This window comes from Saimiri boliviensis, chromosome 1 (assembly GCF_048565385.1).
Source record: "Saimiri boliviensis isolate mSaiBol1 chromosome 1, mSaiBol1.pri, whole genome shotgun sequence".
Lineage (NCBI taxonomy): Eukaryota > Metazoa > Chordata > Mammalia > Primates > Cebidae > Saimiri > Saimiri boliviensis.
In genome coordinates, this window is record NC_133449.1 from 225,183,338 (window position 1) to 225,206,513 (window position 23,176).

Consider the following 23,176-nt stretch of genomic DNA (forward strand, 5'->3'; position numbering starts at 1 on the left):
GATAAGGTTTATGAGCCCTTTGAGTTCCCCTCGATAAAGCCCAGACACACAAACATACACTGGGATCTCAAATTTCCACTTACACTAAGGCTTTACCATAGTTTTTGTTTTAGAGTTTGATAAATTTCAAAGCCTGCTCAAGGATGTTCTGTCCCAGGGCATCTTAAGTGCTGGATTCAGGAGAGAGGGCCAGTAGCCCATGCTAGTTGCTGTCTTGTCAAGAACCCATTAATTCTGCCCCCATTGATAAAGCTCATGATTAGATTTAAATACACACACACGCACACACACAAACACACATATACACACACTTAACCACAGTAGCCCTAATATAGCTTTGGAAGTTGTTTGCAAAATTATCTTCATATGGTTGTTATTGAAACAGGAAAAGTTCCCTTGTTCCCCTCACAGGGGTGTGGCTCTCTTCTTCAGTGCCTCACTGTGCAAAACCCCTAGTGGGAGGAGACAGATGGGCAGGTCGTGGGGGAGCGTGGGCTCTGACCCCACGGCAACTTCCAGGGGTGAATGTTTACAGCTCCCGAAGCCTCACTGGGCGTGTTACTGTGTGCTCTTTTAGTTTTGTCATCTGTAAGCAGCTTGTATTAATCAGCTAAGTTAGAAATTTTGCCTTATCACAAGGACAGAGGGCTTTCTCTATCCCGGGGTTCTTGCCTTGGTGTACTGGAACAATAAGATCACACCTGGCCTTGGAGAATCAGTGCAAGGTTTTAACTGAGTGGCGGAAGTAGCTCTCAGTGAGGTGGACGGGGAGCCAGAAGGGATATGGAGTGGGAAGGTGGTTTTCCCTGGAGTTGGGTTGTTTAGCGGCAGGACTCTCCTCCAACTGCCCTGGCCAATTCCCCCTTGGTGTCCACATCGTTCTGCCAGTCGATGGCCTGCCAGCGTCTGCTGGTGCCTGGCAGTGTGCTCTTCTGCTCCTCTGCTCCTCTCCACGCCCACCGGCCACCTGTGTGCTCTTCTGCTGGTGTGTTCCTCTCAATGCCCTGTTGCCTGTGTATGTGCCCACTAGGGCATTGCGGTTTTTATAGGCACAGGATGGTGGCATAGTGGACCAGGTGGCTTTGGAAAATGAAACATTTGGGCATGAAAACACGAGTGCTTGTCCTCGCCTAGATCCGTGGGCACAGCCCTCGCCAGGGTCCCCACCCTTCTCCTCCCAGCATGTCCCTGTCCCCTTCCCAAATCATTATGATTGTCAGCTCTTATAAATACACTTCTCAAAATCCAGATTTTCTGGCATTGAGCGGTTAAAGGCAGAAGATGTAAAGGAAATATTTCTTTCCATTTAAAAAACAAAACTTAAAACAAACAAAAAAACAGTTGTTCTAAGAGCTTTGTAGGTGACAGACGTTGTTAATATTTTACACATACATATCATATAGTCTTCACATATTTTATTAAAACCCCCTTTACAAGAGAGGAAATTAAATTTCAAAAAGCTTAGAAAAATTGTTCAAAATTACGTAGGTTGGAAGTGACAAAACCAGGACTGAAACCCCCATCAGTCTGTTCCTCCCTTCTGCATACCCTTAGCATATGTTCTAAGCATTCTAAATTCAGATTATCATTCTTTCCTATTTATATTAATGTAGGAGGACAACATTTGCTGAAAATATCTTACAATGCACTTTTGCTTTGTAAGGATATGCACTGTACCTACCATCCAGTGGAACAACAATTTCTTTCAAATCAGATACATAAATAAAAATATTTTACTCCCTTTTCAAGCATCCATCAAGCTCATAGAGAATAGTTTAGAAATTTCTGATGCAATCCTCAATAGACCTTTTACATAGTATGTGGGATAGTTCATACAGGGAGAATAAAGCTAAGATCACATTTTAGTCATTGTTATTTTACAAAGAAGTCACAAAATAATGTTGGAATGGGATGAAAAGGAATTACTTGCAGATGTTCGTAAGTGGAGGTGTTTCCAAAATCATACTATATATTTCCTCCAAGGCTTATTTAGTTTATTTTCTATGGCTACATAGTTAACTGGTATTAAATTTGAGTATGACTCTGATGGTGACAGCTTGGCTTCTTTATACTGAATATCTTATTTTCCAAGCTTAATAGTCCTAGATACATGTAAAGTCAAAACTTTAAAACCCGTAATTACTAAAACTTAGTGATCTTGAGCCTGTGTTCTTATAAATTTTTTTTTATTTTAGTTTTGTGTTTAATGGAAACAGTGCCAAAATTTAATTACAAATATCTACTAAAAGTTAGACTAGAGACAATTCAAACTGGGTGATGCATAACTAACTGCAATTCCATCTTCCTAAAATATATATGTAGAGCTTCTAAATATTAGAGCAAGCAGAATTTTTACATTATTTGCAATGATTTAGAGAAGGATATAAACTCAGATTTTTATTTTTTGGTACTGCTATGCATCTACAATTAAAGCTTTAGAAAATTAGTGTCTATAGCTCATGGGCCAAAACTCAAGCAAAGGTAATTTGGCTGTTTACAAGAGGTATAAACAAGATAATTGAAATGAGATAAAAGATAATTGAAAAAGGAATGTTCAGCAACATCAAATGTGAAACTTGGCTTCCAAAATGGGAGAAAACATAATTCAAACTTTCCACTGTGTATGTTGTATGTATTGGGAATGTTTAGACTACAAAGATCTCAGATTAAAAAAAAAAAGAAGTCATCATGAATAAAATACTGAAAGAATGTGACCCATAGCAACGTGATAATTTACCTAGCATACTGAAATAAACTGTTGTTCAAACATTCCCTATTTCAAGTTGCACAGTTAAAACTTCAAAATCAATCTTTAAAGGACTAATGTAGATAAATGTAGATAAATATTAAGAGTAGCAAGTAAAATTTACATTTATGAGGGATATTGTCTTTTTGAACCTCCAAAGAGGAATAGGAGTTAAAATGTATTGGTGGTTGTAATGGTTGTGTAATATCTGAACATTGAAATGAGAAAACCAAACTTGGATATCTGAAGCGACCATAGGGCCAGGATTTTAACACAAAAATTTTACTAATCAAAAACAGATTTTCTTTATATATGACTAAGCCTGAAAATCATCTTGTGGGCAATAGTTGAGGGAGGGACTTTATGAGGTTTCAACATGGAAAATAAGACTTTAGGAGACTCAGAAACAATGGTGATAGAGTACCTAAATGCTAACTCTCAAAGACTCATCCTAGGAAAACTCTAATCACTTGAACAAATCTGAAGATTTTCTGGTTTTCTTTGGAAAATGATTTCTGAGTCATTAACTTAATATCATGATATGACATATTTAAATTTTTCCAATTTGTGTTTTTGGTGATTTATAGCAATTTATCAAGAACATATAAAAGATTTTATAGACATAATAAAGGCATTTTAAAGTGAATAGAACACATTTTAATGTTTACCATATATGAATAAGGAACTTTTCTACATTGTGGCATTTAAGTGTTATTAAATATTAAGTGTCAAAAAGATATCTCTATTAAATATGAGAAGAATATTAACAATATTATTTGTTGTATGTTACTCCCGAAACAAACTGTTGTAAAGTGGTTTGGAATGGGGAGAAAATATGGAGACAGAAAATTCCAGTTAGAGACTTTACATATAATAAAATGAAGAAAAAAAGCAAAGCAATTATTTAATTTTTAAAAAAATTTACCACAGACTGCAGAGTAAAGGTACAGAAACTGAAGAGATATTTTTTTTTTATTTTGACATCATTGTTGTCTTTACTTTTTAAAATTCTGGTATTCAGAGACCTCAGTGAAATTGTCACGTTTTATTGTAAATGGAAATTTCTAGAAGCTTAAATCAGTTTATACACATTAACAGTTATGTTGACAATAGAAATTTATTATAATGACACTGAGATTACTTTGACAAAAGAATATTTCCATTTTTCAGTTTATTAAGTTACATCTGCATATAATGCGAAACCAAATGCTTTCTATACTTGCATTTCTGAGGCATATTGCCCTTTTCAAAGCCTGTTCACAAATATTTGTTTACTTAAAAATAGTATTTCATTATAGAAAGATATTCTGAAGCTAAACTTAATATATGCCTATTTTAAATATTTATCAGTAAAAACTACATGAAAATTATTAGCTTTTTATGTTATTATTAACCTGCATTAATAATGTTCCACTCCTAAAATTCATGTTTTCAGTTTTCTTATCCTGAAAGCAATGAGATTATTGATTATGCTTGTCTTTTCAGATAAATTTGCAAAGGAAAATGAGAGTTACTGGTGTGATTACCCAAGGAGCCAAGAGGATTGGAAGCCCAGAGTATATAAAATCCTACAAAATTGCCTACAGTAATGATGGAAAGACTTGGGCAATGTACAAAGTCAAAGGCACCAATGAAGACATGGTAAGAGTGATTCAACCTACTTAATTTAAAAGTAAAATGTCATTGATCATCATTTATTATCAAATGACAAGGTTTTCAGGAGAAGACATGCTGATTAAACTAAATTATCACTGCTTCTTGTTTTTAATTGGGCTAGTGTGGTGAAGGGAGTAGACATTTCTACAATTCCTAAATGTAAAGTGGCTGACATTTAAGATTTTCACAGGCTTTAATTGGTGGTACTACAAATACTTTGACACAGATGGACATAGTCTTTTGTATGACAATTAAGCTTTATTTTAACGATAGATTTTTATTTCATTTTTATTGCTTTTGTGATTAACACATTTCTTAATGAAATAACTATTATATTAATCAAAACTATTATCTTAAAAGCAAGAAAAGCACTAAATGATAGAAAAGATATGTATCTTCATATGCTTCATATTGGAAAAAAGATCTGTTACTTAGCAAAATAAAATAGTTTAGAGGTATTGGCTAGAATATTCAGTATCTCCTTTTCTTTTTCTATGATATTCTCAATTCTTGTTAGTTCTTCATCAAAAAAAATTTAATTTAAAAATATCAGGACTGCAGATCATTCCATTTAAAATCAAACATTATACTAGACTCTAATAAATTATATAAAATATTTTTTAAATTATGCTCTTAAATGAATTTAAATAAGGTTTTTGGTTTACATAAAAAGTAAAATAAGAATAAGTCTTAATGAATTTACAATGACACATTTTAGTACTTGATTTTTAGAGGCAAACATAGTTTTTAGCTGGAAATTTTAATAAGGAATTTTAAGTCTATTATCCAATTATTTGGGACTAGTTTATAAAGATGTAATCTTGATGAGTCAAACCTTAAAGCATCATAAATCTGATCATAGCATTAGAGAGACTGGATGATCAGGAAGCAGTAGCAAAGACTAGATCCTGCCTCAAACAGTATGAATACTAAGCAGTAAAATGAACAGACAGTCCCAGATTAAATCGAAGGATTTAAGGTGTCCATTTCTCAAAAAAGAACAGCACTTCCCTGGTTCTGAAAGATGGGCCTTAAAATTGACAAGATCATCATTGTGGAATATAGATCATATCATGGGCCACAGCGGTTTACAGTTTTAATTAGAATTTTATGTATGGGTTTTATATTCACTCCTCATGGCAAGGTACTTCTCAAATGCTCCATACTCCCAAATTACGTAATCTGATCTTTGAAGGATTATTTTCGGTAAGGTAGGGTCAATATGTAAAAATAGGTAAAGAAGCTGTTGCAATGAATAATTTTAAACTCTGTATTATGTTTTTACATAGGTGTTTCGTGGAAACATTGATAACAACACTCCGTATGCTAACTCGTTTACACCCCCCATAAAAGCTCAGTATGTAAGACTCTATCCCCAAGTTTGTCGAAGACATTGCACTTTGCGAATGGAACTTCTTGGCTGTGAACTGTCAGGTAAGTTTCATATTAACTCTTTCTGTATTCTACTTAAAGAAAACAAAAAAGCATATTTGTATGTAGCCTGTTACTAACCTGCAAATTCAACAACCATAGAAATTTATTTCTGCTGTAAAATGTCTACAACATGATTCAGGGAGAACCAGTGTGTGCTTATGTGGAGAATAAAGAAGTTCTAAAACATGCTAAAGGGTAGAATTAATATGGAAAGAGTAACGTGTTTTGTTGAGTGGTCAAAGAAAGCACAAGAAATTCTCAGGGGAAACTTGTTACTTTTAGATGCGTCTCATTGTTTTGCATAATAACTATGATTTCTGTTTTGTAACAAAAGTTCAGTAAAAACTGGAATCTGGCTGAACTCAGAAATTGCAGTTAAGGTTAGGCTACATGACAAAGAAAAGTAAGCTTTATCTTTGTCCATCTACCATAAGAACTTTATCTTTGTCTACTCTAAGAACTTTTTTTAGGTTTTATGAAACATGTAAATTTATCATTCTTCCCAAGGGGACAATATTTCAATACCAAGATTGCTAGTATAAATGCATTCTTGGATCATTCTTAGCTAGCAACCTGCTTATTGTACAAATAGTGGTTATCTAGCTCAAGGATAATCCATCAAAGGACTCAGAGTCCCCCAGGAACATCAATACTAGATATAAAGATGAAGACTTAATGTGTGGATCTTACAGCGGCCCCTTTTCAATATAGCTAGATTCTGAAAGAAATAGAAAATTTTGTCTAGGCATTTCACTTGTTATATGGTTTTTGGTAGTTGTTCTTATATTTCTGGCATCACAATTTACAAACTATCTTTGCCGTAGTGACCTGAAATTGTTTCGTTCAAACAACTGTGAAGAAAACAAGAAGTGTGTGTGTGCTCCACTTTTTAATGTAACCCTGAAGTGAGGAAAAACCTTTACCAAACCTAAAACAATACTTAATTAAAAATAGGAGAAAAAGTCCCTACAAAGAGACAACTGTGAGCTTTTTATTCATTTCAAGAGGTTACCTATAGGTTAAAGTGCATACTTTATATCCGTTTCTCTTCCTAGATTTATTTGTGTTGCTTTGAAAAGGAATGATTTTCAAGCAAATAAAATTTGCTATTAAAATGGCCGATTTTTAATAAGCCCATTACATTTTAAGAATTAGAGTAATTTGGACAGGCAAGTGAACCTATTTTAAGAATCACATTTTCATATTCTATGTTGGTGTATTTTTTAAAGCAACCAACATTTGCTTTAGTACCGTCAATTATCCTAACAGAGGTCTTTTCCTTATTTTGGTAATTTAATTCAGTTTATTTGCTCCGGTTATTAAGATCCAGTAAATCTTAGCAGACTTATTGCTGTACAGTGTTTGTATTCCATGTCACTATATCATCACAGACCAGTGTCATCCATAAGCCATTTATCATAAAGCAATCAAGAGGAAGCTACAATATGATGAGGTTTGCTGCAAGCCACATGGTTTTTAGTTGCTTAACATCACCTTCCACAATTTTTCAGTCTTTTGATTCATGAGGGTCATTCTTTCATATATGGCACGGTTACGCCCCTAAGATGTGAATATATTTTACTTCCAAGTTTGACAAGAGGTTACACCTGACATTTTACAGGTTTTATTTTCTCAGAAGGAAGCAGTGCTGCATCTCCCAGCACAGCAAATTGATTATGAACTTGCATGCAGAGAATAGATGCTTTTAAAAACCAGAGCTCTTCACTACAGAAATACCAATTTAATTGTTAACACTTCATTTTGTTCAAGTGCTAGCCACACTGGTAAAAAGAGTTAATTAATTTATATGCATGAAATCATATGGATAAGAAGTAAAATTTGTGGCATGAGGTACATTGGCAGAGAGGTTAACTGTAACACTTGGAAATAAACACTAATGTAATGTACCAAACTGTTTTCCACAATCCAGTGGAACACTGTAAATCCTTATTGTATTCAGTGAATTGTTGTTAAAATCTTTCACCCTGCCTAGAAGATCAGCAGATAATCTCTTCCCAGACACTTCTAAAGATCATCTCCTAAACTATCTGAAAGAGGTATGACTTAAGATGTTTGGAATGAAATAAGATTATGACCATAATTAGAGGAGGAATATTCATTGTGAACAAATAATTATTTGGCACTTCTGAGCTAAATACTCAGAAGAATAATAATGCTAAGCTCTATTATTTAGAGCTAAATACTCTAAATAATAATTCCTAGCCTGACCACAGAATGGCTAGGAAGCGAATTTTACGGCTAAGCAGAAATGGTCAAAGGTAAGGCATTCCTTTTCCATTTACTAATTCTATACTATATTATATCACAAAAAGAGGAAAACAACTTCCTCTTCCTTTGTATCTCCTGCAAACTAAGCAAGGTTTTCAAAGACAGGGAGTGGGATGCAGGCAGAGGCAAAGATGGGGATAAAAGAACAAGTCAGTTTTCAATGCAGACAATGCATGTTAGCATGGAACTAACTTCCTGAAGATAAACAGCATGCCATTAAGGCTGGTTGAACTTTCTATAATCTTAGAGAATTGTTATGATTTTTTTTCACCCAGAATATACATGTAGGCGTTACAGCTGTTTTAATCAGGAGGCTTCAGATACGTATCTCCTATACCAAAATGCACTCGTGTTAAGACACACAGCCCTCCATGCCATGTTTTCCATGTTTTCATAGGATATGCATTTCATAGATGGCGGAGAAGGGAAATATGAGGAGCCTCAAGGAGGAGGAAGTAATCTAGATTGACCAGGACAGAAAGCAATTAGTTATAGCTAAGAGTTGCTGATCAATGAAGAGTTCTAAAGCACCTCTTTTGTAGTTTAGACTGTCAAAAGGGTCTAGTTTTAGAAACTGTACCCAATTATTAAGTATCATTTAGTACTTGTTGATATACTGATATTCGAGAACTTAGCATTGCCACCTGTCAAGATGAGTTTTACAGACATCATACAAATAGCTAACATTGACTGAATTCTGTGTGCCAGCAGTGTTTCTAAGTACTTTATGTTTATTAACTAATTTCTTAGAACACTTCTTTGAGGTAGTTTCTATTCTTATCACCATCTTAAAGATGAGTAAATTGAGGCAGAACGTAATTAAACAACAGGGTAAGACCACACAGCTGGAAAATGGGACAGTAGATTGTGAGGAGAAAGTACTGGGTTGGAGAAGTGTCCTCTTTTCATCTTTGCTTCCTTGATAATCAAACTCACCTTGTGAATTACTTGACCAAAATTTAATAGACTCAGCCCCTGGCTTGTTTCGTGATAGAATCATGCCCTGTATTACAAAATTTGTGAAGAGCATTTGTCACAGTTGCAATTCAAGATTGGGAAATTGTGTGTATATACATACATACAAAAACATATGTACATGCGTATAATTTTTCAAGAACAGGCAAGCCAAAATTTTTACCATATTAAACTAAAAACTATATGTGGTAGATTTTAGAATCTAACAAAAACACCTAAACTATACAGGTTATTGAATATGATTGAAATAAAATAATTTATCAAAGTTTTGTCCAGGAGTAGTCCAATTTTGGTAGAATCGTCTTATTATTTTCTGTTATCTATTAGTTTAAATTACACTTCCACAATGCCCAGCCCATGGTGTACACTCAGTAAATATTAGATTCCTGTCTTACAGAAGAAGCCATTTTGGTGTTATAAGGATCAGTGATAAAGATTAACATATTTCTTGAAAAACAAAATACTATTCAGTTTAAAATATAACAGTGGAGCAGTTTGTGAAAATGACTTTGTACTGAGGGAATTTTCATTTGCAGTAATATGAAAACAAATAAAAAAAATGGGATAAAATATCCCATTTTTAAAGACACAATGAAAGTGTTGAAAACTAGGGAGCAGTCGGGAACCCTCTCTTAATGAGACAGGAGAGAGCATTTCAAGATTGTTTTCATTGTGCAGAATCATCTGTCACAGAAAAGTAGTTTAAATTGTCTGTCTTGTTTTCAATTTTTCCAAAATATATTCTGACAAAATAGCTTGAATTGACTATCTTGTTTTTCGATTTTGTTTGAGATTTATTTCTGATTATAGATTTTTTTTTTAAATTTAGATGCTTTCTCTTTGGAGGAATGAATAGCATTATGTTTAATCTTCTCTTGCCTATCCAAAATGAACACAGAAAAGTTCCAGGATAATACATTGTTTTTCTCATGGAGATTTCTCATTTTCTCTCAGGTTGTTCTGAGCCTCTGGGTATGAAATCAGGACATATACAAGACTATCAGATCACTGCCTCCAGCATCTTCAGAACACTCAACATGGACATGTTCACTTGGGAACCAAGGAAAGCTCGGCTGGACAAGCAAGGCAAAGTGAATGCCTGGACTTCTGGCCACAATGACCAGTCACAATGGTTACAGGTAAAATTTTCCAGAACTGTTTCACTACCCACCATTTATCTTTCTTCGAAGATTTACTGTTGATTAGGTGAATGTCAGAGTCGTTACTTTAATGGTAATTTAAATGTGCCTTCATCTTCAGCTTAACTAAATTGGTGAAACACAAATTTCTTATGAAGGCATGTCTGTGGGCTATTTTTACGCTGGTGTTGATTTACAGATGCTACTGTCAGCTTGATGCAGGAGATTGTACCAGATCACACTATGTGTATGTCAATTGATTGATTAGGAGAGCATTTGCGTCTTAACTCTTGTCCATTCTAATGTTTTGTGTTAATATTGGCTTTGAAAGCATGACAGCAGGAATCCAAAGGGTATTGAAATCATGCTTCTGACCTGCAGACTGTACACATAGAATCATGACTTGTGACATGTTAGCTCCTTACCTGTGGTTGCTAAGCAATGAAGATGTTTGATTATATTCTCAAAATGGATCTTGCTTATAGAAGGAAACCATAGATACTGCAGAATTTATTTATCATTTGCAAATGACGTGAGGTTACAGTCAGTGCTTTTTAAAACAATCTTCATGAAATTCCATTACTTGTGGAGCACGTTTAAATATGCACAGGTTTGTTAATGGCTTCTGTGGCAAAGAAAAGTAAGACAACTTAATTCTGTAATAAGATCACTTTATAGTGAAATATACAAGTTCTTTCTTGTTGATTTTTATGCTGTATTCATGAGTTTACAAACTCTAGTAGTTCATTGCATTTCCAGAAACTATGAAATCAATTTAAAACAGTGAATTGCACCCCTATCAAACAGGATTTTCCAAATCTGTAACTCTTCTTATCAAGTTACCTGAAATTTGCAATAGTCTCTCCTCTCTGCTCCTGTCTTCTTTCTGAGACAGGGCTCACTCAGTTGCCCAGGCTGGAGAGCAGTGGTGCAATCATAGCTCATGGCTGCCTTAAACTCCTGGGCTCCAGTAGTCCTCCTGCCTCAGCCTACCAAATAGCTAGGACTGAGCTGCACATCACCATATCCAGCTAATTTGTTTTTCTTTTGCAGAGACACGTGTCTCACTGTGTTGCTCAGGCTGATGTTGTACTCCCAGCCTCCACCAATCCTCCTGCCTCAGCCTTCCAAAGTGTTGGGATTGCAGTCATGAGCTACCACATCCGGCCTCTCTTTTCAGTTTTTTCTTCAGTTGGCCTTTCTTTTCTTATACTCACAAGTAGAAATACTCACTTTTTTCTTACTTTCCCTTAACATTCTTTATTGATGTAGAGCTTTATTCAATTCTCATTAGCTAGCACACATTATGGGTAATCATAATTCTCCTATTACTGTTCTCTGAACTTTTTGAAGGTAAGGAGTATGTCTTCTGATATATCATCCCAGCACCCAACCTTATAAGTAGCAGTGCTTACTAAATTAAATTTATTTGTGATGTTTATTTGTGATGAACCTGGTAAACGTAGAAAGCATCACATAACAAGATAAGTGGTAATGATACATCAGTGAGCAACACACTGTTTAAGCTCTTAAGGCATTGCCTCTTGCTTAAAATATTCCTTTTACCTGGTTTAGCTTACACTAGATTCTATTCTCCTCCATCCTTGTAGCAGATATTCCCCAATATCCTTTCCAGGTCACCCTTTTCTTCCCCATTATCTTCCTGCTAACGTCTGTTTCACTAACTCCATGCACTCACATTAACTGATTTTGCAAGTATTGGTAATTTCAGCTATGACAAAATGACTCAAATATCTGAAGATCATGTCCCTTCTTACCATCCTCACTGCTACGTCCATCATCTGTGCTACCACCCTCTTTCATATGGCTTTCACAGAAGCCTCTTAACCAGCTTTTTCATTTCTGGTTTCACTCTCTAAAAATTCATTTCTTAAGTTGTAACTCCTGTGTGTTTTATCCTCAAAGGCAAATAGGATTCTCTTACTCAGTTGTTTAAAACTCTTCATGATTCCCTCTGTTTCAGAATAAAGTGCAAGTTCCTTAATATAGCCTAAGAGTTTTTGCATGATTTGGCCCCAGTTCGTTTCTTATCCTACTCTTCTATATTTGCTTGCACTTAAACCAAGTACCGTCTTCTCATCCCTTTATAAATGTCCTCTTGCTATACGAAATGAATGGAAAGAGACTCTACCCCCAACATTATCTGCCTTCTGTTGTATTTAAATCCTTCAGTTTCAGTTTGGCTGTACCTTTCTCTGGGAAGGTTTTGCTGCCAAATCCATTCTGCCCACGTCTGACTTAAAATCTCTCTCCGGTATACTACTACATCCTCTGTAATTTTGTCACATAGCATTTTCCCACTGTATTGGAAGTTGTGTTTTTATGTTAGGCTGTTTGTTTCAAGAGGCTGAGACCATGCCTGTGCTGACTTTTTCAACTTGTTGTTCAGCGTCTAACTAACCTGACACGTGGTGGGCATTCCATAAAGATTTGAGTGAATAAATGAGTGATTCATTCCAAAAAGAATTCAAATTATCGGTTTGAGCCAACAGAGCATATAAGTTTGATCCCCAATTTAAGAGGCTATCTGGTACATATTCTCAATTTTTTAATATTTGCAAGATAAATCTAAAATTTCTTGTTGAAGAGCTGGCCTTTTTTTAAAGTAAGAAACTAAACTTTTATATTACATTGCCATCGTGAAGTTTTCAGGTTCTTACTTTGAAGAAATCGTAGAAAATCTCCTTTTCATCTGTTAGGCTTGACAATGATGAATTTAAAAATTTTCAATGCTGTGTATTCTAAATATTTAAATATTCCAGGCATGTATCAGATTGGCTACATATAGCTAATGTTATTTGTGAGTCATAATGCTGTGTGGAATAAGGCAAACTATTTTACACCCCATAAGTAATTCAGGAGGGTGGTAGATTCTGGAAACATCTATAAAGGAATTGCAAATGGCAAATTTCCTTGGAAAGATAAAAATCAAACAGATATTTTTACATGAATCATACCTTCAGTGTGAGCCCCCATCTATCACTTTGTTCAAGATGAGTTTTCAACTATCTTCTTAAAATCACTTGCACGCTAAAATTGATTCATTCCTTTGGTCACAGACTTTCTGTTAATTCAAGTTCTCATTCTTCTAACGTGTCTAATTTTTGTTGTGTCAAAACATACAGACTCTCTAAAGCAAATTGACATCTTTTCTTTTCTTTATTTATTCTTTGACACAATGCCAGAAAAAGGCCCAGAATTGTGACTGTTTTTTAGTGTTTTCCCCTCAAGAGACTAAATCTGTTCAATTGTATATTGTTATGCCTATTAGTAGTTTTGTTGAAAATAAGATTAACAGTTTCATAGATAACCTATGGGGTGATATTCTTCTTAGGCTGTTTATATAGAGGCAACATAGAGGTCAATTTTTATCCTGAATTTATTTATAAAATCAGATGTTCCTGAATTAGATATATTTTTAACTGAAATGCATCAATTCTGAGCAGTAGCTCCTCAGAAGAAAAGCCATGTCTGCCATTTAAAATCCCTTCCTTCATTATCAATCTCTTGCTAATTTTTAAAGAAATGTCTTTTATGTACCAACTAAATATGTGACCCTCTCATAGAGTTTTACTTCAGTTTAATAGGTTTTTCTAAAACCTAATCAGATACCTAGCAATACAATTGTAAATTCAGCCCCCCAAAATACCCTTAAGCCTAATTGTGACATAGCTGAAGGAATTCTTATGAGTCCTTTTGTGAATTCATATGTATTCAAATATCATTTTAACATTCTATTCTTTTTATTACTCTAATGTTTTGTCTAGTCACTTCTATAAGATCAAAATGTCTGGAACTTCTCAAGCAAATGTTCCTGTGTGATTTTTTTAAAGAGGGATCCTACCTAATTAGTTAGCTTCCTTGACTTACTGCTAATTATAAAATAATTAGCTATTCCTATCTGAATATGACAAAAATGTCTGAGGGCCTCAGGCAGCCCTAAACCAGAGACATTTCTCAGGCCTCTGTGCATGGCGTTTTGTAAAACTTTAAAATTCAACTAATACTTAGAGCAAAAAACTCTACCAATATGTTTTCCAAGAACCTCCCAAAGGTTACATTTTAGTTTTTAACTTTCAAAAAAGTCTTACCAATATCTAAATTGGAAGATCCTGAGCCAATTGTTCTTTACTCCTAGTTGGACATTTCTAACTCATGGTTAGGCTGGATATTAATCTTTGTTATAACAATAAAGTGACATTTAACTCAGAGATATTTTTAGGGTTAAGACTATTAGCTTCAGTAGTTAGTTTCTAAACAAAGGAGTCAGAAATTGTGTTGGATTATAAGGTGGATTAAATAAAACAAGTAACAGAACAGTGGAAGCATGCAGTAGGTACCCAGTATTGGATAGATCCCTTCTGTTCCTTTCTGGTGGATTGTGTAACATCAGGAGAACAGAATTTGACACCACCAATTTTAATCAAGGATGAAGGTTTGCATATGTATTCTTCACTTCCTCCAAAAGGAAATTTCCAATAAAAGAATGAAATGTAAAATAATATGTTGTTAGATCATTGCAAACTGTAGGTAGTGTTGATAAATTACGTATGTTGTCATTGGCCCACAGAAACTTTGAAATGTCTTTATCTAGGTTGCATCAGACATTTCAGCTTCTTTACCTAGTAGTAATAACTGAAAGTGAGTACTTTATCATTTGCCTATCTTCTCTTCTGAAACTACATTTTTATTAAAGCAGTTATGTGTTTTTAAATCTATTATCACTGGCTTTCAACAGAAAGATTAACTTCTGTTTTTATATATGCTCAGATTAGACAAACTGAAATTAAACATTGTTAAGATGCTTAAAGACATTCTGTGAGGAGCAGGAGCATTGCTAATGATCATGCTGTCAACTGTAAAGATATCTACTGATTCATTTTGGTTTTGTTTGAGGAAATAAGCAAACTGTACTCTGAGAATTAACCTGGATTAACTAAAAACTTACTTTAAAGTAAAATACTACAAATTCTGTTATAATGAGTACATTGTCCATGTATTCTTTGCCATATTGGTAGTTACTATAGAAAACGGATAGTTCACTATCCATAATTAAATCTACTAAAACAATTTTCAGATTTCACAAAGGATAACATAATATAAATGACTAACAGGAAGGAAAATGTCACAATTCCACCTAAGAAATGATCTTTTGGTCTATTTCATAAGACATTTGCTAATTTAAGGTAGTCTACGTAGTATTTCAACCAAATTAGTAGAATTAATAGAGTTATTAGACTGAACATTTTAGTGTTGACCTTTGTCAAAATTGCATCTAACCCTACAGATTTTCATTTCAATACTAATTTTGTGGATATGCATAAGAAAGCAATTGAATTTAAGCTTTCTAATTAAATAAGCCTTATTTAATTTAGTTCATGTCAGATTTTTTAAAGGGATTATTCTAAACTAAAATGTATAACTTCCTTTAAGCCATTAACTTTTTTGCCCTCTGGGGGACAATTTATTTACAGGAAAACTAAAGAAGAGGTTTTCAAAATTAAATGACCACCAGGCTGCTAGGAAACATTTGCCAATATGAAGGAATATTTTGATTTTCAGTTCATGGTTCCAATATTTTATATTTATAAAGGGTTCACCTAAAAAGAAGATCTAAAAGAGATCAAGTAATGAAAATTGTGTCCAATTGTGAGACAGCTTCCATTCTTCTATAGTATTGATATATTTTGGAGTGTGTTAAGTGAATTGAGGGAGACTCACACTTTGCTAGGACTATAAGTCATCTTTCTGTATTTTTAAAAAAATTTTAAATCCCATACAGTGAATAAGAAATCTTTTTGATTTTTATAATTGTATGATGTCAAAGGGAATCCTCACTATTTAATTAGAAAAAAGAACTTTAAAAAAAACAAAAAAATTGAAAAAACATTGTACAGAAAATACTTAGAGTTCAAAGAAAAGTGCAGCTGATATTAATGTAGTATGACAAGTGCATAATTTGAGGGACAAAATATAGATGTCAGGGCTGACAAATTATATCAATAGTCTAAAGCATCAGTGTTCTTTCTTTTTCATGGAAAATGGAAATATTTCAAAAAAAGATCAAACCCCAGCCTATTTTCTCCTTTTAAAAACTCTCACACCCGTAATATTCTGGTATCTAAATAATGACAAGATGAATCCAAAGAAATCAGAAAATTATCAAGAACACCAGCTGATTTCTTCATAATATAGCACAAGTATGAAGCTAACAAAAAGTCATGTAACAATTATTGAACCAAATATAGCCATCTAACCTTCAAATAAACCCATAAGAAGTTAACTTTTGTATAATGAATAATGTATCTACTTAATACCCAAAATATTGCCTCTATGTTTCCCCATCCATTCTAATTTTAAGTAATTTATTTGATTTAGTGTCTTACGTCTCTCTAAAAACAGCTTAGAAAACAAACACTTCCGTAAGACAGGGGAGTAAGATATAGTAAGTGATTATTAAATACTAACACACAAGCACTTAGATACAGAAAATTATAAAAAAGGTCCAAAGTAGTAGTTTCTGCTGGCAATGAGAAAGAAATAGATCAGCTTCAGATACAGGTACAATTTCAGAAAGACAAGCTCCAGTGGTACATAAAAAATACATGGAAGCTTTATGGTTTGGAGGTTATTTTAGATGACTATATACTTTTTGAATTAAAAGAAGTATATTTGAGGCACCTGTTATAACAAAACACAATGCCAGGTGCAAGGAACTGAAAGGCATATTCAATATTATATCTGCCTGCGTGTGTGATTACTGATGTCCCAATTGTCATGAGCTCAAAATTCCAAAAGCAAGAAACAGAAATTTAGGATGTTGGATGCTTCTGCTTATAAGTGGTATAGAAACCATAGAAAAGCAACGATAGAACTTAAAAGAATTCCATGTGCACAGCAGGCCAGCTTCTGTTTTTTGATAAGGCAAACTAGATGACTTCTCATTCCTGAGTGTACACATGAATTTTCATTTGTGACATATTAGTTATCTTTGTAGTAACAAAACACAGCTGTAAGAATGGTAAACATTCTCTTCTAAAAATATGAGCTGAAAATATGCAAATGAGCAAAATTTAGAACTTGGAAATACTGTTTCAAATATTATGAGCATTTGTAAAGGCTTTTAAATAAAACTGGAATCAATTGTAATCAGTAATCTCATTTTATCTTTAAAGCAGCCTTCTCAGTGAGATAAGTTATGTCTGTTTTATAATGAAGAGTCAGAGAAGCTTGTTAAGGATTGCATAGCCAGTGAGGGGTCTAAAGGGGATTCAGCACTTTTCAGGAAGACTATGAGGTGATTTTTACCACAGTATTTTCTAGACTCATGATTGAAGTGACTCATTTTTCAGGAGATATCTGTTGGATTAGGAAGCCTCTCCAATGCCCAATCTTGATCAACATAGATCTGGTCACTTACCTTGTCTTGAATAAGTGCTCTCAGTGGGTCCAGGCAGACTCTGTAGATTCTGAGGATCCAGCTTGCTATCTAAATTTGTGGTGCCAGAGTATGACAATTGTACATCTCTTCCAGTGTTACTGAGCATTGAATACACACGCATACATACATATGCAACATTTGGAAAATGCAATTCCTGTATTTTCGGTGTAAAATAAAACAAATAAAAAATAGGAATGGAAATTCTAATATTTTCTCCCCACAACCCAACAATATGTTTGTTATTCACACTTTAGGTTTTAGAGAACCCTACTCTGTCCATCAAGCTTGCTCATAGTTAAGCTCACGTGGCTCCATTGCTTTGGTTTATCCCAGAGACTTTCATAATATTTCCTTAAAGCCAGTAATGCTATAGTAAGCAGTAGTCACTTTTTGTTTACATTTATGATTGTAAATATCCCTCCTTTATGAAGTATTGATTTCCCAGCTGATGTAAACATAAAATAAATTTATTTATAAAAATTTTGCATTCATTTATTTTAATTAATAAAATTAGCATTTGTGTAGGGACAACATCAGTGAAGTGACTTTCAAATGTCTAATGTCTTTGTTCATTTTATGCTGCTATTATAATTCTTTAGAATAGTGTGACTTCTGGACCTAGCCAAAGTCTTTTCTGAATTGATCTTTGGTCAGATTCTTCTCTGAGATTCTTTAAGATGTGGCTAAGGACACATGTATTTGCTTACAGCTTCTGGGTAATAACTTTCTGGAATTAGTTTATATTTTAAAAATAGATATACATTTTTTGGGCTGGAATAGATTATGACCTTAGTAATAAAATCAACCAAAGTTTTCACTTCTTAGCTAATTGCATAGGTTCTTGCCCAGGGCCAGTCAGAGAATCTGGATGCTGCTCCTGCCATTTGACCTGCCCTCTACTTCCAGCAGTTTCTAATATGTGTCTGACTCCTCTCTTCCGCTGACTTCTCCTGAAGCTGAGCTTTTCTGGGTGCTTGTTGATTGGTTTATCTACTGATACGGTTTAACTGTGTCCTTACCCAAATCTCATCTTAAATTCTAGCTCCCGTAATTTCCTTTTCTTGTGGGAGGGACCCAGTGGGAGATCATTGAATCATGGGGGCAGTTTCCCCCATACTGTTCTCGTGGTAGTGAGTCAGTCTCATGAGATCTGATGGTTTTATCAGGGGATTTCCTCTTTCTTTTGGCCCTCAGTCTCTCATTTTCCCTGTGGTCATGTAAGACATGCCTTTTACTTTCCACCGTGATTGTGAGGCCTCCTTAGCCACGTGGAACTGTGAGTCCCTTAACCCTCTTTCTCTTTATAAATTACCCAATCTCAGGTATATCTTTATCAGCAGCATGAAAACGAACTAATACATCTACTCTATAGCTTTGCATTCCAGCTCTAGCTTGCCCTCTGAGGGTAATTGGTTGTTTCCTGGCAGCCCACTTTCATTTCTGTTGAAGTTTCAGGAACTGCTCTGGCTCTTATGGTACCATCTGATGCCACTTTGACTTCTGGCTTCTCAGTACATGTGGGTCTAGCTTGCTGCCATAGCTGACCTCCACCTTAGGCTGTCCACCACCCTCAGGGCTAGTCCTTGTTGTGAATTCAAAACTCCCATCCCAACACAAAATTTCCATTGTCCTGATGACCTTTTGCAAATAGTTCTACTAACAGATTTGAGTTCATCTGACTGCAGACTCAGTTTTCAAAATGGCCTTCTTTTTCTTCTTTGATGTTGAACTGATCAAATTAGGAAAATGTATATAGCACTCTTTCATCCTAAAAATGCAGTCCTTTAAAACGAGTTACATTTTCTTTCTCTCTAAATGATAAATCATATCATCATTTTCCAAAATATATCCTGAAAATCACTGCTTCCATAAGGTAAGAAGTGATTCCAAAAAAAAAAAAAAAAAAAAAAAACCAAAAGGTTCTATGCTGAAATACATTTTGTAAATTCTATATCCTCTTTAATGTTCTTCATTTTTCACATGCATATTAACATAAAGACTCTTGAGAGTCCTGTTGCCAAGAGATTTGTTTGACTCTTTTTTTAGTTGATGATTTTCTAACTTATTTTTCATGGAGTGCTTTTTAACATGGATGAAGCTGGAAGCCATCATTCTCAGCAAGCTAAGGCAGGAACAGAAAACCAAACACTGCATGTTCTCACTCATAATTGGGAGTTAAACAATGAGTAGACACAGGGATGGGAATGTCACATAGGAGGGCCTGTTGAGGGTGGGGAACAAAGGGAGGGATGGCATTAGGACAAATATCTAATATATGCAGGGTTTAAAACCCAGATGTTGATAAGTGCAGCAAACCACCATGGCACATGTATACCTATGTAACAAATGTGCACATTCTGCACCTGTATCCCAGAACTTAAAGTAAAATTAAAAATAAATAAATAAAAATAACTACCCTGGTATCCCATAGGAACCACTATGGAGTATTGTATATTAATTAAATTGTATTTCTATAGCACTTTGCTGTTTTCAAAGTGCTTTTCTAATTTTTTATTGTATTTTTCTAATAATATGTGTACATACTATTATTTGTGTAAATTTTCCTATCTAAAAACATGGAAAAAACAATTTTCAGACATTACATGACTTAATCCTGCAAATGGCAGAACTTGACTCAAAAATCTAGTCTCCCTTTTCCGTTGAGTTCCATTTTCTCTTGGCGGTCTGTGGCTGACATCACATAGAATGTGGTTTAACTTTAGCAGCCTTTTTTTTTTTTTTCATCAATATTTTTTTCAGTGCAGCACAATATACGCAAAACATGTGTATCTGCAAACTTGGTTTTCCAGTACACTGCATGCCTCTGTTCCTACTTCATATAACAAGCAGTTTCAATTCTTCATTCATATCTGTGTAAGCCAAGCATTTGAAATTACCAAAGCATTGCTATCATTTCATCTTCAGAATGGTGCGCATAAGCTTAAGTGAGCCCAGATACACCTGAGGAATAGTCCAGCCCTGTCATGAATAAAATGACTCATAAGCATTGGCTACTCTAAGCAAGGAAAGTAAAAAACGAACACTTTCACCTGCTGAGAAGGAGTTCTTAAGAGAAGTTTACAACAGTACACGAATATTTATTTGTCACTCAAATGGGAAAAATTTTCTGTCCTATTTCTTAAACTGCATTGAACTTTCTTTAAAACTGTTTTTTCTTGCTTAAAATGATAGAGTATCGTTGCTGAAACTTATCTTTATATAAACTGTAGTTTGTCCTCCTGCAAAGATTCATATGCTTTGATTTTGCCTTCTCTATGTTCATGATGTAAATTTCTCTCTCCTGGTTCCAGTGAAAGGCTCTGACATAGCTTAAACTTTAATGTAGAATCATATTAGGATATTCACCATTTTAAAATGGGACACCAAACATCAGCAGCAGACATTTTGTAGTCTTTCCCACTTGTTGAGCAACAGGAACTCTGCTATGAAAGCATCATTATTTTTTGCCTTGCAGATTTTCCTCATTCAAAAAGCCAGAATATAAGCCCTTTGGATAATAAGATTTCTGTATCCAATATATTTTCTTCTTTCATGCTTGGTGTCCTTTAAATTAAAAAAAAAATGTAAAGGAGGCAAGGGTGTTCCTGTTTACTTTTACTCAGGAGAATAGGATTAATAACGAAAAAATAGTGTCAGACTGGAAGCAGTGGCTCATGCCTGTAATCCCAGCACTTTGGTAGGCCGAGGTGGGAGGATCACCTGAGGTCAGGCGTTCAAGGCCAGCCTGGCCAATATAATGAAACCGCGTCTCTACTAAAAATACAAAAATTAGCTAGCCATGGTGGCGGGCACCTGTAATCCCAACTACACGGGGGCTGAGGCAGGAGAATTGCTTGAACCCAGAAGATGGAGGATTCAGTGAGCCAAGATTGTACCACTGCTCTCCAGCTTAAGCAACAGAGACTCCGTCTCAAAAAAAAAAAAAGTGTCCATTTGTACTATTTTTTAATGCTTTTGAAAATTGATTAAAAGATTTTTGTACAAGGTTATCTACCATAAAAAAGCAAAGTGATATTTATCTAGAGCCATTATTAGTTTTTATTTTGATTATACTTTGTCCTATAGTTTTACAATAAAATATGGAACAAGGTTTGATAGTGATTGTATTCAGGGTTGTATTATCATTATGGCATTGGATGTTTATGATTACTATTACGGTTGTATATACAGCATAATTAGCAAAACCAAATGTGGTTAAGAGAGTTTAAGGTAAATTAGTAAAATAACAACAAGGATAATGGAACAAACTGTTATCTGAGTTAAACTCTGAGTCACTTTTCACCGCACTCTTAACATCCTGAAACCTATTAAAGGTTCTGTCTTTGTTTCTTTCATAAAAAAGCACTGTAGAGTTTTAATCCCCAAAGCTGTAGGATTTGATGGCCCTTTGTTAAGTACCATAGAACCCATCTGTTCTGTTAGGCATATGCCTTATGATGTGGGAAAATCTGTAATACAAGGTAATGGATCCAAAGTACTTTAGATTCAGACACTAAATTATATATATATATATATATATATATATATATATATATATATATAAAATACATATATATACACATATATATGTACACAAATATAAGTATATAAGTATGTAAACTTATATGTATATATGTGTATATATAGAAATGTGTGTGTGTATATATATATATATATATATATATATATATATATATATGTTTTCTACAAGCTGTCTCAAAACTCTGTAATGGGAATAGGAAAAATTCTAAAAATAAGGCAGCTTTAAAGATCTCAGTAGGAAAAAGCACACACACACACAGTTGCTTGTATCTGCTTACATGCTGGGGTCAAAGTCATTTTCTCAAAGTGTGGTTTGGAGACCTCCTGCATCAGAATCAGCCGGTGGCATGGGCTGGCTGAAAATGCAGATTCTTACATTTTATCCCCAGAGATTCTGATGTTATTAGGTCTATGTTGGGCATAGAAATGTGTGTTTTTGGACAAATATCTTTGAGTTCTTGTGCAAGGTGACATTCAAGAAATAAGTAATTGGAAATTTATTATTTGAAACACGTTCGTTTAAAGGGAACCATACTATTCATTTTTTGCGACAGCATTTTATGCTCTGTTGCACAGGCTGGAGTGTAGTGGCACGATCCTGGCTCACTGCAATTTCCACTTCTTGAACTCAAGTGATGCTCCCACCTCAGACTCCCAAATAGCTGGAGCCACAGGCACACACCACCATGGCTGGCTAATTTTTTGTATTTTTGTAGAGACGGGGTTTTGCCATGTTGCCCAGGCCGGTCTTGAAGTCCTGAGCTCAAGCAATCCATCTGCCTGCACCTCCCAAAGTGTTGGGATTACAGGCATGAGCCACTGTGCCTGGCCTGAAGTCCCAACCTAACGAGACTTGCTTATAGATGCTGACTTTTGAAGATTACTTGAATATTAATCTAGTTGCAATTTAAGATTAAAGTATCAGGACACTCT

General features: G+C 34.6%; 1 protein-coding gene across 3 annotated transcripts in view; it reads left to right on the plus strand.

The window, feature by feature from the left end:
* The window catches only part of EDIL3 (EGF like repeats and discoidin domains 3), a 434,019-nt gene that overhangs the window by 306,031 nt on the left and 104,812 nt on the right, over positions 1–23,176 (plus strand). For all 3 annotated transcript variants that reach the window (XM_003920781.4, XM_003920782.4, XM_074384070.1), the window contains 3 exons: positions 4,232–4,387; positions 5,692–5,836; positions 10,055–10,239. In XM_003920781.4, coding sequence (XP_003920830.1) covers positions 4,232–4,387; positions 5,692–5,836; positions 10,055–10,239 — 486 coding nt within the window. The remainder of the gene's footprint in view (positions 1–4,231; positions 4,388–5,691; positions 5,837–10,054; positions 10,240–23,176) is intronic.